Below are 12,682 nucleotides of genomic sequence, written 5' to 3' on the forward strand. Positions count from 1 at the left end.
CATATTAGCAAGAAAGTTATTGGCGTTTTTTGTCATTGTAATACTCGATCTATATTATCGACTTTACTCGCCGCGCAATTTCTTTATTTAGGGGGCACTTCTCCGGGTCTTCAATTCTGACAGGAGGGCACTTCTCCGCCCCCTATTTTTCAGTGGGAGGGCAGTTCTCCGCCCACTAAAACACAGTGAGGGGGCAGTTCTCCGCCCAGCGAGTAATCTTTTAGGGGGCAGTTCTCCGAGGGGGCACCTATCCTAGAGCCTTGACAGCCATCCGAGATCAAGTCTCGGTGGAACCTAAGATTTTACCCACGTTTTATTGTTAGCACAGTGTTTGAGCCAACGCACAATAAACATGGTTTGAACATATCATATCTTTTATATTGCATAAATTGATTCCGCTTAGAATGGCATTTAAGAAAAGGGATGGATATGAGAGTCTCCACGTGCAAAATGTTGCATTTATTTTCGCTTAAAATTGTCGCTTTTACATTGAATTATATAGGAAAACTATTTTGTATATTATGACCTAAACAAGAGACTTTTTCAATACGTCCTTAACATCGTATTTCATACCATGGTATTTTATCGTATAATAACTAACCAGTTTTCTCATATTGACAATCTGATAAGAGATGGTGTATTCAAGATTATAATATATTAGATCTAACCATTTTCACTTGTGGCTTAAAAAGTCAAACACAATTAATCATTTCGATGCAATTATCTAAATTTTTAGCATAAATGATTTCACTAGCATATTATAAGCTACGAGACTTAAAACGTGAATGTTAAAAACATTTTAACAACCATAACTTTACGTGTATAAGTCATTAATTTAACATTCTTTTTTGATAATGCGTTGCTGTCCTCATATACACAAGACATTAACATTCAGTTAAATCTCGTAGGAGCATTTCCGCTTTCGTATTGAAAACCCACAAGTGCAAAGTTTTTGTTTTCATCGCTGCTTTTTTTTTTCATTTTCCAAGATATTTTATGAAAAAACAGAGGCTCTTCGTTAAAAAAGTTAACATTGAAAAAAAAATTGCATTAAAGGAGTAAGATTCAGCAATTGTTGGGGTCGTGCTAAAGCAGCCATTCATTTCAGATTAATTCCGTCAAAGAATGAATAATGTTGAAATCTTATGATATTCAGTATTTAGTACCGTGTGGCGTCTTTTTTGTTTTACTTAGCTTTTTATGCCTAGATGTGTGTCTATGTTAAATCAGTAGTCCGTGGTATAGCAATAATACAAAATATATTTGTTCTTTGCGACTACACATTTCGAAATAAAGATGTATATAAGATATCTATTAAATAACAATTTATTGATATGTTTTTTATATATATCTAATTGGCAAAGTCCGAACTGCGTGGGTTGCATTTGCGTTGACCTTTATATCACTAGATAACGCTTTGTGAAGTAAATCTAGCTGTAACGAAGGATGCAGTACCTACATCAATAGTTATATTCATAGCGGAAATGAATACTTGTTAAACATATGTCATGTCGTGTATCGCGTCTTTGTATAGTTGTATGGTTGTAAAACGTTAATATTGTTTTTTTACGTTTAACTAGTATATAGTATATATATGGCGAAGAGAGGGGAGGTAGCCTTCAAAGTGACCAGGAGGAAGTAGCCCAGTACCTAAGAGAAGTCCACTCCGACCCAGAAGGGGCCCAGCCTTTAGGTGACTGTGACAAGATAACACCTGCCGATCACCCACAGTTCCCATTGGACCTGAAAGAGCCAACACTCCAAGAAGTCAAAGACGTTGTCAAGAAAGCAAGAGTGCTCTGCTCCTGGCCCAAGTGGTATTCCATACAAGGTCTACAAGAAATGCCCAAAGCTGCTGAGAAGACTTTGGCTCCTCCTTAGAGCTGTATGGAAGAAAGGCTCGGTTCCTGAATGCTGGCAGGCAGCAGAGGGCTGTTTTGCCCCTAAAGAGAAAGACTCAAAGAATGTCAAGCAATTTCGAACCATCTCACTTCTCAGTGTCGAAGGGAAGATATTTTTCTCTATCTTGGCAAGACGGCTTACCATATACATGACCACCAACACCTACATTGATACATCAGTACAGAAGGGTGGCATCCCTGGATTCTCAGGGTGTGTTGAACACACAAGTGCCCTCACTCAACTGCTTCACGAGGCTAGAATAAACAAGAAGAACCTGACGATTGTGTGGCTAGACCTCGCCAACGCCTATGGCTCCATCCCCCACCAGCTAATCCAAGAAGCACTACAGCATTACCATGTACCGGAGCATGCAAGAAGCCTCATACAGAGCTACTACAGCAATATCCACCTCAGGTTCTCATGCAAGAGCTTCACAACATCTTGGATATCGCTCAAAAAGGGTATAGTCACAGGCTGTTCTATTTCCGTGATTCTCTTTGTTATGGGAATGAATATGATCCTGAGAGCAGGGGAAAGAGAAACACGAGGGCCACTTACCAACGCAGGCATCCGTCTACCAGCAAACAGAGGATTCATGGATGATCTCACCATCACCACAGAAACCCATATCCAAGCTAGATGGATCCTGAAAGCCCTAGATGAGACTGTGACATGGGCAAGAATGGTTTTTAAGCCAAAGAAGTCCAGGTGTCTGGTAGTAAAGAAGGCAAAGGTCACGACACAGTTCAAGTTATTCATCCAAGGCGAGGAAATCCCATCATTGGTAGATAACCCAATCAAGTGCCTAGGTAAATGGTTTGATTCTACACTCTCAGACAAGAGCAGCAAAGGAAGAATCCGGCAGCAGAACTACCAGGGAAGTTCAAGCCCTGGATCTATCAGCACGGTCTACTACCAAGGCTTGTTTGGCCACTGATGGTCAACGAGATACCAGTGAGTCTAGTGGAGCAACTCGAACAGGCAGTAAGCAAGCACATAAGAAGATGGCTAGGGCTGCCACCATCGTTCAGCTCCATAGGACTATATGGAAGGTGTACAAAGCTGCAGATGCCACTGACATCCCTAGTAGAGGAATACAAGGTAGCAAAAGCAAGGCTGTTCCTAACACTACGGGACTCAGCAGACCAGAAGATAAGTAAAGCTGGAATAGAAATCCGAACAGGGAGGAAGTGGTCGGCAAGCAAGGCAGTTGAACAAGCCGAGAGTAGTCTGCACCACCAGGTCATTGTTGGAGCTACCAACAAAGGTCGGGAAGGCCTAGGGCATGGGCAACAGCCCCGATGGGAAAAGGCAGACAGCCAGGAAAGACGCTCCATGGTACAACAGGAAATCAGAAGGTCAGAAGATACCCATCGGTCTGCAAGATCTGTGCAGATGGGCCAACAAGGTTGTTGGAGTCGATGGAATCTGCCAGAGAGAAAGCTGACATGGAGTGAACTCTGGCAGTATGAACCCCTCCAGCTGTCCTTTTTACTGAGATCAGTATATGATCTTTTGCCAACACCAACAAACCTTGAAAGATGGAAGCTTAGTGACGACCCAAGCTGTCCACTATGCAGCCAGAGAGGGACACTAGCACATGTACTCTCATCCTGTCCTGTTGCTCTCTCTCAAGGTCGTTACAGATGGAGGCATGACCAAGTCCTGCGAGTGCTTGCCGACATCCTGGAGCAAGAAAGAAGGAAGGAGCGGCAAATCAACACCAAAGGGCCAGGTTACATCAACTTTGTCAGGGAAGGACAGAAGGCAAAGGGTAGCCAGAACACAAGCCTGCTACAAGAGGCCAGACACTGGGAGATGAAGGTTGATCTCCAACAGAAACTTGTATTCCCAGATGTTGTTCAAACAAAACTACGCCCTGATATAGTCATCTGGTCAACAGCTCCAAAAAAGATGATACTCCTGGAATTGACTGTCCCTTGGGAAGAAAGAACTGATGAAGCAAATGAAAGGAAGCGGTCAAAGTACCAAGAACTGGCAGACATGTGCAGGGAGAGAGGGTACACCACCTGGATCTTCCCTGTAGAAGTAGGATGTAGGGGCTTCCCTGCACAATCTGTGTGGAAAGCGCTAGGAGCTTTGGGCATCAAAGGCAGCGCTAGGAAAAGCTCTGTACGGGCCCTTGGCAAGGCGGCAGAGAGAGCGTCCAGTTGGCTCTGGCTACGACGCAATGAAACGACATGGAAGCCATCACAGACAAGCAGTGATTGATCACCACTGCTGCCCCGCCATCAAGAGGGTGTTCCGAGATAAGGGGCGAAACACCTGATGACTGATGGGAACTCGGCTGATGACGTCTGTGTTACGCAGTAACCACTGTATTACTCAACATATCTTCTGTGTAATAATTTGGTAAGATTAAAGTTTTAAAATATACGATGTTGTGTGAGACAAAATATTTACTTTAAGAGTACTCTTTCAAATGCAACGAACCCTTTACATTCTAATTTTTATTACGCCGTTTATTAAAAAAACTAACAATAGGCCCGTGTCTAGTCTAGCACTTGCGTCGACACGTGAAATTTAGCACCACTCGTTAATTGGACATGGCAAATTTTCACACTTTCCTAGCCCGCACTAAGGACACGTTCAGGATTAACAGGGGTTTATCCGCAGTTTTATATTAAATTTTAATTGGCACTTTTTATTGACACTATTTGACTTTGATAATGGCAAAGTCCCCTTTTACCAACTGGACTAGTACTCGAGTCTTGCGGAATAAAAGGAAAATGCAAATTTGAAACATGGCATAGTTTCGAGGGGTAAGAGCCAAAACGTGATGAAAACAGTTTTGAAGGAAAATCGGGTTTTGCAAAAGAAATTTGTAATATTTACTACCGCATCTTTTGCACTCATAACTAAGCTTATATTCAGTCATTTAACATAATTATTGTATAGAACCCCATTGCACTAAGTGTTATGGAGCCATGTTGTATTATGTCAGAACGTTATATATCCATTCCTGATAGAACAAGACTGTAGTTAAGGCACTTGATACAATCGGGCTGGAAAAAAAAAGATGAAAATGAGACAGAAAGTAAGAACAAAAATGATATAAGGGCACTTGTATATAAATAGAAAAGAAACATACCGGGATTTTTCACATAATAAGTACACTTATGCCTCTTTAGATTATAATGTAGGGCAATACTTGTAGTGTAATTATGTTGCAAGTACCTATACCTAATTAACTGATAACACCTATGTAAACGAGATAGCAGATGTATTGTTTTGTACCTGGAATGGAATGTGAACATAGTCATGAGCAAAGAGATGCAGTTTTTTCAAAACTACGAACGCCAAAAGGACTTTGTATGTTCCAACGTGAAGGAAAACACTCCTGAAGGAGTTCGTTCAAGTGCAAAGATGAGACGTGTGTGTTCAATAAGCTTCTATCTTGACAATAAGCGAGTCTGTTAAGACTTTTTTCTTAGAACGTTAAATATTGGCAATAAGATGGTAGAAACGGCTTTGACGTCCTCGTCCACTGGAATATTTGCTACATTTGACAAAAGAGGGAAACATATAACACACAATAAGACATCAGGAGCAGTAATTAGACAGCATATTGAATCTTTCCCTACGGTTGAGGCCCACTATACAAGGCAAGACACAAGGAGAACATTTCTTGGAAGTGATATTAATATCACACAGATGTATATGTTATATTAAGAGAAGTGTGTAGCAGAGAAAAAGAAAGCTGTCAGTGCCTGAAAGTACAAAACAATATTCTGTGAGGAATATAATTATTAATTTCATGTACTTAAAAAAGATCAATGTCAAACATGTGTCGTATACCACCAGAAAGAGACAGATGGTGAATTAACAGAAACCATCAAAAAGGACTACGAAGAGCACATTAAAAGAAAGTTAAGAGCAAGAGCTGAGAAACAATACGACAAAACTAAAGCCAAAGAAGATAAATCATACTGTGTTGCTACTTTTGACTTGGAAGCCATGTTGCCAGTACCGTGTTCACTTGTCAGTCAAAAAAAAGCTGAAACTAAGTTGTTACAATTTGTAATTCTATTCTTTGGAAGATGCAAGTGTGACTTGCTACCTGTTTAATGAAACAGAAGGCAACAGGGGATCGTATGAGATAGGACCTTGTATACAGACTTACATACAGTCATTACCATTGACTACAACACATCTGTGCCTTTACTCAGATTGTTGTAGCGGACAGAATCGAAACAGGTTCATTGCATCAGCTTTGCTACAAGCCATCAGTAAAAGTCCTAGTTTAGAAACAATCGATCAAACATTTCTACAAACAGGACACACTCCGATGGAGAGTGATTCGGTGCATGCAGCAGTAGAAAATGCTAAGAGGCGTACTTAAGTGTTTGTTCCAAGCGAATGGGACACAGTCGTTAGATTGGCTCGGAAGATCGGAAGAAAAAACCGTATACAGTTGTGCCTATGAAACACTATGACTTCCATAATTTAAAGTGTCTGGCAAAGTCTGTATTTCCACAAAATATCATTGGTCTTGAAGGAAGATGAATTTAATGGATGAAAGTTAAGTGGCTCCAGTTTCGAAAAGCAGAGATAAGCAATATTTATGTCAAGCATGATTTTGACGAGGAATTACAGTGAATAAAAATCAAACAGTCACGAACAAGTATTTATGTCAGTCCAAAGCTACCACGACTATATTCTGACAAACTGCCAATAGCAACTGCTAAAAAAAAGACTTAATTTCTTTGTGTAGAAATGGAACAATACCCTCTGAGCATCACAAATACTGCGAAGACATACCAGATGACAAAACTGTGAGAGACTGCTTACCAGATCCTCACGTACTGGAAAGTAATAGAGACTCCGACCCAGAGTAAGGATCAGCTTGATTGAGATTTGTTACAATACATGCATAGGTGTTTATTCAGTGTACAGTTGAAATCAGTAAACAGTTGAATTGGTACAAAAAACAGTAAAATGTATAGTGACAGAGGTCTCTACATAAACAAGATTAACAGAGAGGACTATATGAAAGTTTTGTTTGACAAAAAATGTTACTTGTGACGTTTTCAGTTTTTACCCAGTATACAATTAAGTAAAATTCTTGTTCTTAGTACACTTAAACCATTTTTATAGCATGCACAGCTAGTTTTCATTAAGTGCACTTATAACTATATAAACAAGATAATCAGTCATAAGTTCAGGTATATTTGAAAGCAAGTACACTTAGTGCGTTTATACACTAAATGGCTCGACAGACTAGTTTCAAGCCAACAAGATATAAGTACTTTTTTTTTCAAAACACCATTTTGTATTTAACCCTGCTTATTCTAAATTTTAGTGTAGTATCTTATGAGTATACCTATCTTATTAAAAAAAAAAATTATTACTCAAAACCTAATTTTTATTTTCTCAAAAGTGTGAAAAATGCACTTATCACGTTCTGGCTCTTACCCCTCGGTTTAATCCACTGCAATATAAGCAAGCAAAATGTGTTATCAGTTGTATAGTTACCACCGTTCATACAAATACCTCGATCATGTCTTCCCATACAAACATTCGTTTCCAGCTGAAGACCGCTGAGCGCCACTTCCGGTACGCCTGTCAGCAGGTGATGATTATCAGCCGTCAGGTGGTGAAAAAGACCCGTCGGTGCCATGGCGTCGTCAGGACAGGCGACACAATCTTCCGTTACAACATCCGGTTGCGTCTTTCTATTCTTGATGGCGTCAGAAACATGTACTATGAATTCGCCGCAAGGAAAGCGGCCGAGATAGTGGAGCTGCAGCAACGCGTTCTTGGTGTCATCAGCCACAGTTACATCATACTCGACGAGACTTCGGTTTCTGGTAGTGAATCCGACTGCTTTGAACTGTGCGACTGAGAGCGTCTTCATTCAACAATATTGCAGAGTTGCATCGGGTTACTGATGTTATCAAACACCAAGATTTACCCTCGACGTGGATGATACGGTGTAGCTTTGAAATGACCGCAACATCGGTGATAAGACTTAGCGGAAGCGACTCCGACTACAGCTCGAACTGTCCGACAGAGCGTCTGCGTTCCACTTCATGGCAAGTAATTATTTGCATATTCTCTTCGTCAGCGTCTGATATTACGGATGCGGATTGAGCAATATGTCCACATAAAGAAGTTGTTACTGTAATTAATGTAACGAAATGTACTGTATGATTTTTACTAGTGCAAGATAATAAACTCTTTGGAAATTTACTTGTTTTTACTTGTATACTTAGAGTAAATACGCCTTTCCGTATACGTATAGTTGAAGGATTATGGCAACTGTTACGTCCTCAGAACTTTTCTTGGAACATTCAGAAGTAATACAATACATTCAATATTTATTTATCGATTTGAAATATAAAAAAAAGTGCAGTCGAGCAATGATACACCCCAAAGTATACAATTAGTTTTCCCAAACCTTGTTATTTTCCATGTTTAGATTAAGGGACATATATGAAATTTAACTAGTCAACTAGTTTTATCTATAAAGATCACGTAAAGTTGTATAAGAGAATTTGTGAAAATTCTTTCCTTCGTGGTTGCGGTGTGTAATGGTATATAAAAAAATAAATTGCAAGTCTATGTTGCCTTTATTTACATAATGCATTGTATTTTAAGTGCATCGCAAATTGATAGGCTCGACATGATCATTAGAAAATAATATATATGTAGTATAAGTAAGATAGAAAAACCACTCTTAAAAAGCGAAACTTATTTAAAGTAAAACACAACAACTACAACAACCACAATAATAACGACAAATATATACACGGTAATCCGTACTTAAATAAGATAACAACACAACATCAATACTAAGTAACATAATACAATAATTAATAGTCTTCCGATCTACTAACCAAGCCAATTCGAGTGTTGGATCAAAAACACCTTACTGTCGACGTCAAGTAAATGAAGAAGAAGAGCTGTCACAATATTCTGGAAAACGAAATCTAAAATACAGAAACTTTTTTAATATCTCGATAACCTGACATTTTAACACGCGGAAAGTAAGTATTTGTCCTCGTTTCCTAGTAGACATAGACCTGTTATTCTTATCATTTATTTATTTGCATGCATGCACTGTAGAAAACTTCTTTTTACAGTTAATGGCGACTAGGAAATCGTTTTTTATGACCCCCAGTCTTTAATGGGGGACATATTGTTTTTGCCCCGTCTGGTTGTTTGTTGATTTGTTTTTTTTGCGTTAAACTATAGCTTTGGCCATAACTTTTGCAATATTGAAGATATCAACTTGATACTAGTACATGTATTTGGCATGCATGTGTATCTCATGAAGCTGCACATTTTGAGTGGTGAAAGGTCATCCTTCAATGTCAAAGGTCAAAAATATGTTGCGTCAAACTTTAACATTGGCCATAACTTTTGCAATATTGCAGATAGCAACTTGATATTTGGTATGCATGTGTATCTCACGGAGCTGCACATTTTGAGTGGTGAAAGGTCAAGGTCATCCTTCACGGTCAATGGTCAAATATATCGGGGACATAGTGTTTCACAAACAGATCTTGTTTTTAATTTACAATATGTGTAAAAAAAGTTTATGCTATACAAAATAAGGTGACCGACTAAATATATTCTCTCCCAATATATATAATGAAGAAACAAGTATCATGCTAGTGTTTCCATTGGTTAGCAATTAGCAGTTTTATTTTATAGCATTACCGGGTACGGGCTCTCAATCCTGCCTCAAGAGTTCGATTTTTTAAATCGTCAAGCACTTTCGATTTTATCATGGAAAGCGCTAAACAGAATTTCAGAGGACACTGTATCAATGTTCAAAAAGTTTCCCTGTACAATAATACCTGTATATTTTATTATTAAAACAGCATATAATAATGTTTTTCTAATGTTTGCTACTGTAATATACCTCCGCCTGGAAATGTAGTTCCCATAAACGACCGGAATGTCTGCCAATACGCAGAGAAAACAGAACGACTAACGTGAAAATGACGTGATTGCACGTTCAGACTTTTGTAAAACGCGCATGTCTGTCTTCACCTCATTATTTCCCTGTTGTTTGTGGAAGTTCTTCGTGTGTTAATTGGAAAGCCACGTGCAGGCAGGTACCAGGTATGAAATCTCAATCTCATTCACGTCATCTTAAAACGAACATTTTCAAATGTTGACCATTTTCGTTCACATGAAATATGAAAGTACTTTAATTTTCCCTACACACCGGGTTCCTGCAGAAATTACGAAAATAAAACAAACTACTGCTATCACTTCTGCTACTATTACAACTATTATTGCTTTTACTGCAACTACTACTGTTTCTTCAATTATTAGTTCTACTGTTATTTTAACTGCTAAATACGGCAATATCTACAGCTACTACAACAACAACTACTACTTTTACTGCTACTACTACTACTTCTTCTACTTGTGTTCCTTCTTCTTTTGTTACTATCACTACTACTACTACTACTACTACTACTACTTCTACTACTACTACTACTACTACTACTACTACTACTACTACTACTACTACTACTAGTAGTAGTAGTAGTAGTATTTTTGCCATTCCGGAAATATTATTCCCCATTGCGCGCTCCGAAATGTTATTACATGTATATATATTATTATATAACATAGCAAACATATTGTATGTAAACATGTATGTTATAATGAAGCTTATACGTATGTTTTTTTAAACATTCAATGCAGAGTAGTCAAACTTGGTAAAATTAGGGGTCACAACAAAAGATATCTAAAAATAGATCCGAAAAGAACAATGAAAATTATCCTTAATTTTCACTGTTATTTTTCACTTTTTGAAACAATGAAAAATCAGTTTTAATTCACTGATATTTTAATATAAACAATCGGAAAGCATAAAATAAACCCTCGTCTAATATGTAGTTTGGTCGTATTCGCTTATCCCTGCAGTTAAACCCGAATACTGTATGCAGACTTATCCATGCAGTTAAACCCGAATACTGTATGCAGCATAAATGGTGTCCTTTCTCGCTTTTCGCTACAGATAACACAATGTGTTCTGAACGCCACTCTGATATTTTAGTGTTCAACGGTTCCATGGTGTAATGGTTAGCACTAAGGACTCTGAATCCTGCAATACGAGTTCAAATTTAGGTGGAACCTCAGATTTTTACCCACGTTTTATTGTTAGCACAGTTTTAAGTCAACGCACAATACATCTTTAAATCTCACTACTGTCCTCGGTTTAAGTGAGATGAATAAAAGCTATCCATCTCGCAACAGATCCTTATTAAAAACCCGTTTAACTTGATATGATTTGGGTGATGAATATAGGGGACTGTATACTAAATAATCGTTTCATGTAGGTGCTGTACTCTCTAAAAAATATCATAGTTGACTCGAAGACATGTATTACACTTTAAACTATTGTTCGGGTTTTATCGTTTGGATATATTGGTAGGGCATGAATAGGTGTTCACTACTGAATCGCTGAAATATGATAAGCTTAGAGACTATAGTAAAGCATTGCACTGAAAAAGGTTACATTCCACTAAGAAACGGCCGGGAAAAAAAGTTGCAAAAACAGTCGATTTTGAGTTGTGTCGAGTTCTTTCTTGGTTTGAGCATGACATATCTTTTTTAATGCATAAATCGATTCCGATTAGAATGGCCTTTAAGAAAAGTTATGGTTATGGGTATCTCCATGTGCAACATGTTGCATTTATTTTCGCTTAAAGTTGTCGCTTTTACATTGAAATATATTAGGAAACTATTTAGTATATTATGACCTAAACAAGAGACTTTTTAAATACGTCGTAAACATCTTATTTCGTACCATGGTATTTTATCTAATAGTAACCAACCGGTTTTCTTAGATTGACAATCTGATAAGGGAGGGTGTATTCAAGATTATAATATATTAACCATTTTCACTCGTGGTTTGAAAAGTCAAACACAATCATTTCGATGTAATTATTTAAATTTGTAGCATAAATGATTTCACTAGCATATTATAATTATAGTGTAAGCCACGAGACTTAAAACGTGAATGTTAAAAACATTTTAACAAGCATTAATTCACGTGTATAAGTCATTAATTTAACATTCATTTTTGATACTGCGTTGCTGTCCTCATATACACAAGAAATTAACATTCAGTTAAATTTATCTCGTTAAATCTCGTAGGAGCATTTCCGCTGTCGTATTGCAAACCCACAACAGCAAAGTTTTTGTTTTCATTGGTGCTTCTTTTTATTTTCTAAGATACTTTATGTTAAACCAGCTGCTATTCGTTGAAAAAGTTAACATTGAAAATATTTTTTTGCATTAAAGGAGTAAGATTCTGCAATTTTCGGAGTAGGGCTAAGGCAGCCACTCATTTAAGATTACTTCCGTCATAGAATGATAATGTTGAAATCTTATGATATTGAGTATTTAGTACCGTGTGGCGTCTTCTTTGTTTTAATTAGCTTTTTTATGCCTAAATGTGTGTCTATGTGTAATCAGTAGTCCGGGGTATAGCACTTATACAAACTATGTATGTTCTTTTCGATTAGACATTTCGAAATCAAGATGTGTTTAAGATATCTATTAAATAACAATTCATTGATTTTTTTTTATCTAATTGGGAAAGTCCGAACAGCGTGGGTTGCATTTGCGTTGACCTTTCTATCACTAGATAACACTTTGTGAAGTAAATGTAGCTGTAAAGAAGGATGCTGTACCTATATCAATATATTCATAGCGGAAATGAATACTTGTTCAACATATGGCATGCCGTGTATCGCGTCTTTGCATAGTTGTATAGTTGTAAAACGAT

At 37.8% G+C, this 12,682-nt stretch overlaps 2 protein-coding genes across 2 annotated transcripts in view; both read left to right on the forward strand.

Annotated features, from left to right (window-relative positions):
• Positions 1-2,839, forward strand: part of LOC127857360 (uncharacterized) — a 2,921-nt gene extending 82 nt beyond the window's left edge. Inside the window, exon 2 of the mRNA XM_052393759.1 lies at positions 1,751-2,839. Within this exon, the coding sequence (XP_052249719.1) occupies positions 1,751-2,839 (1,089 nt within the window). The remainder of the gene's footprint in view (positions 1-1,750) is intronic.
• On the forward strand, positions 2,839-4,134 carry LOC127857361 (uncharacterized). The gene has a single exon (XM_052393760.1). The coding sequence runs from the start codon at positions 2,839-2,841 to the stop codon at positions 4,132-4,134; it is 1,296 nt and encodes a 431-aa protein (XP_052249720.1).
• The last annotated feature ends 8,548 nt before the right edge of the window (positions 4,135-12,682 follow it).

The sequence above is a fragment of the Dreissena polymorpha genome, chromosome 14 (genome assembly GCF_020536995.1).
Source record: "Dreissena polymorpha isolate Duluth1 chromosome 14, UMN_Dpol_1.0, whole genome shotgun sequence".
Classification (NCBI taxonomy): Eukaryota; Metazoa; Mollusca; class Bivalvia; order Myida; family Dreissenidae; genus Dreissena; species Dreissena polymorpha.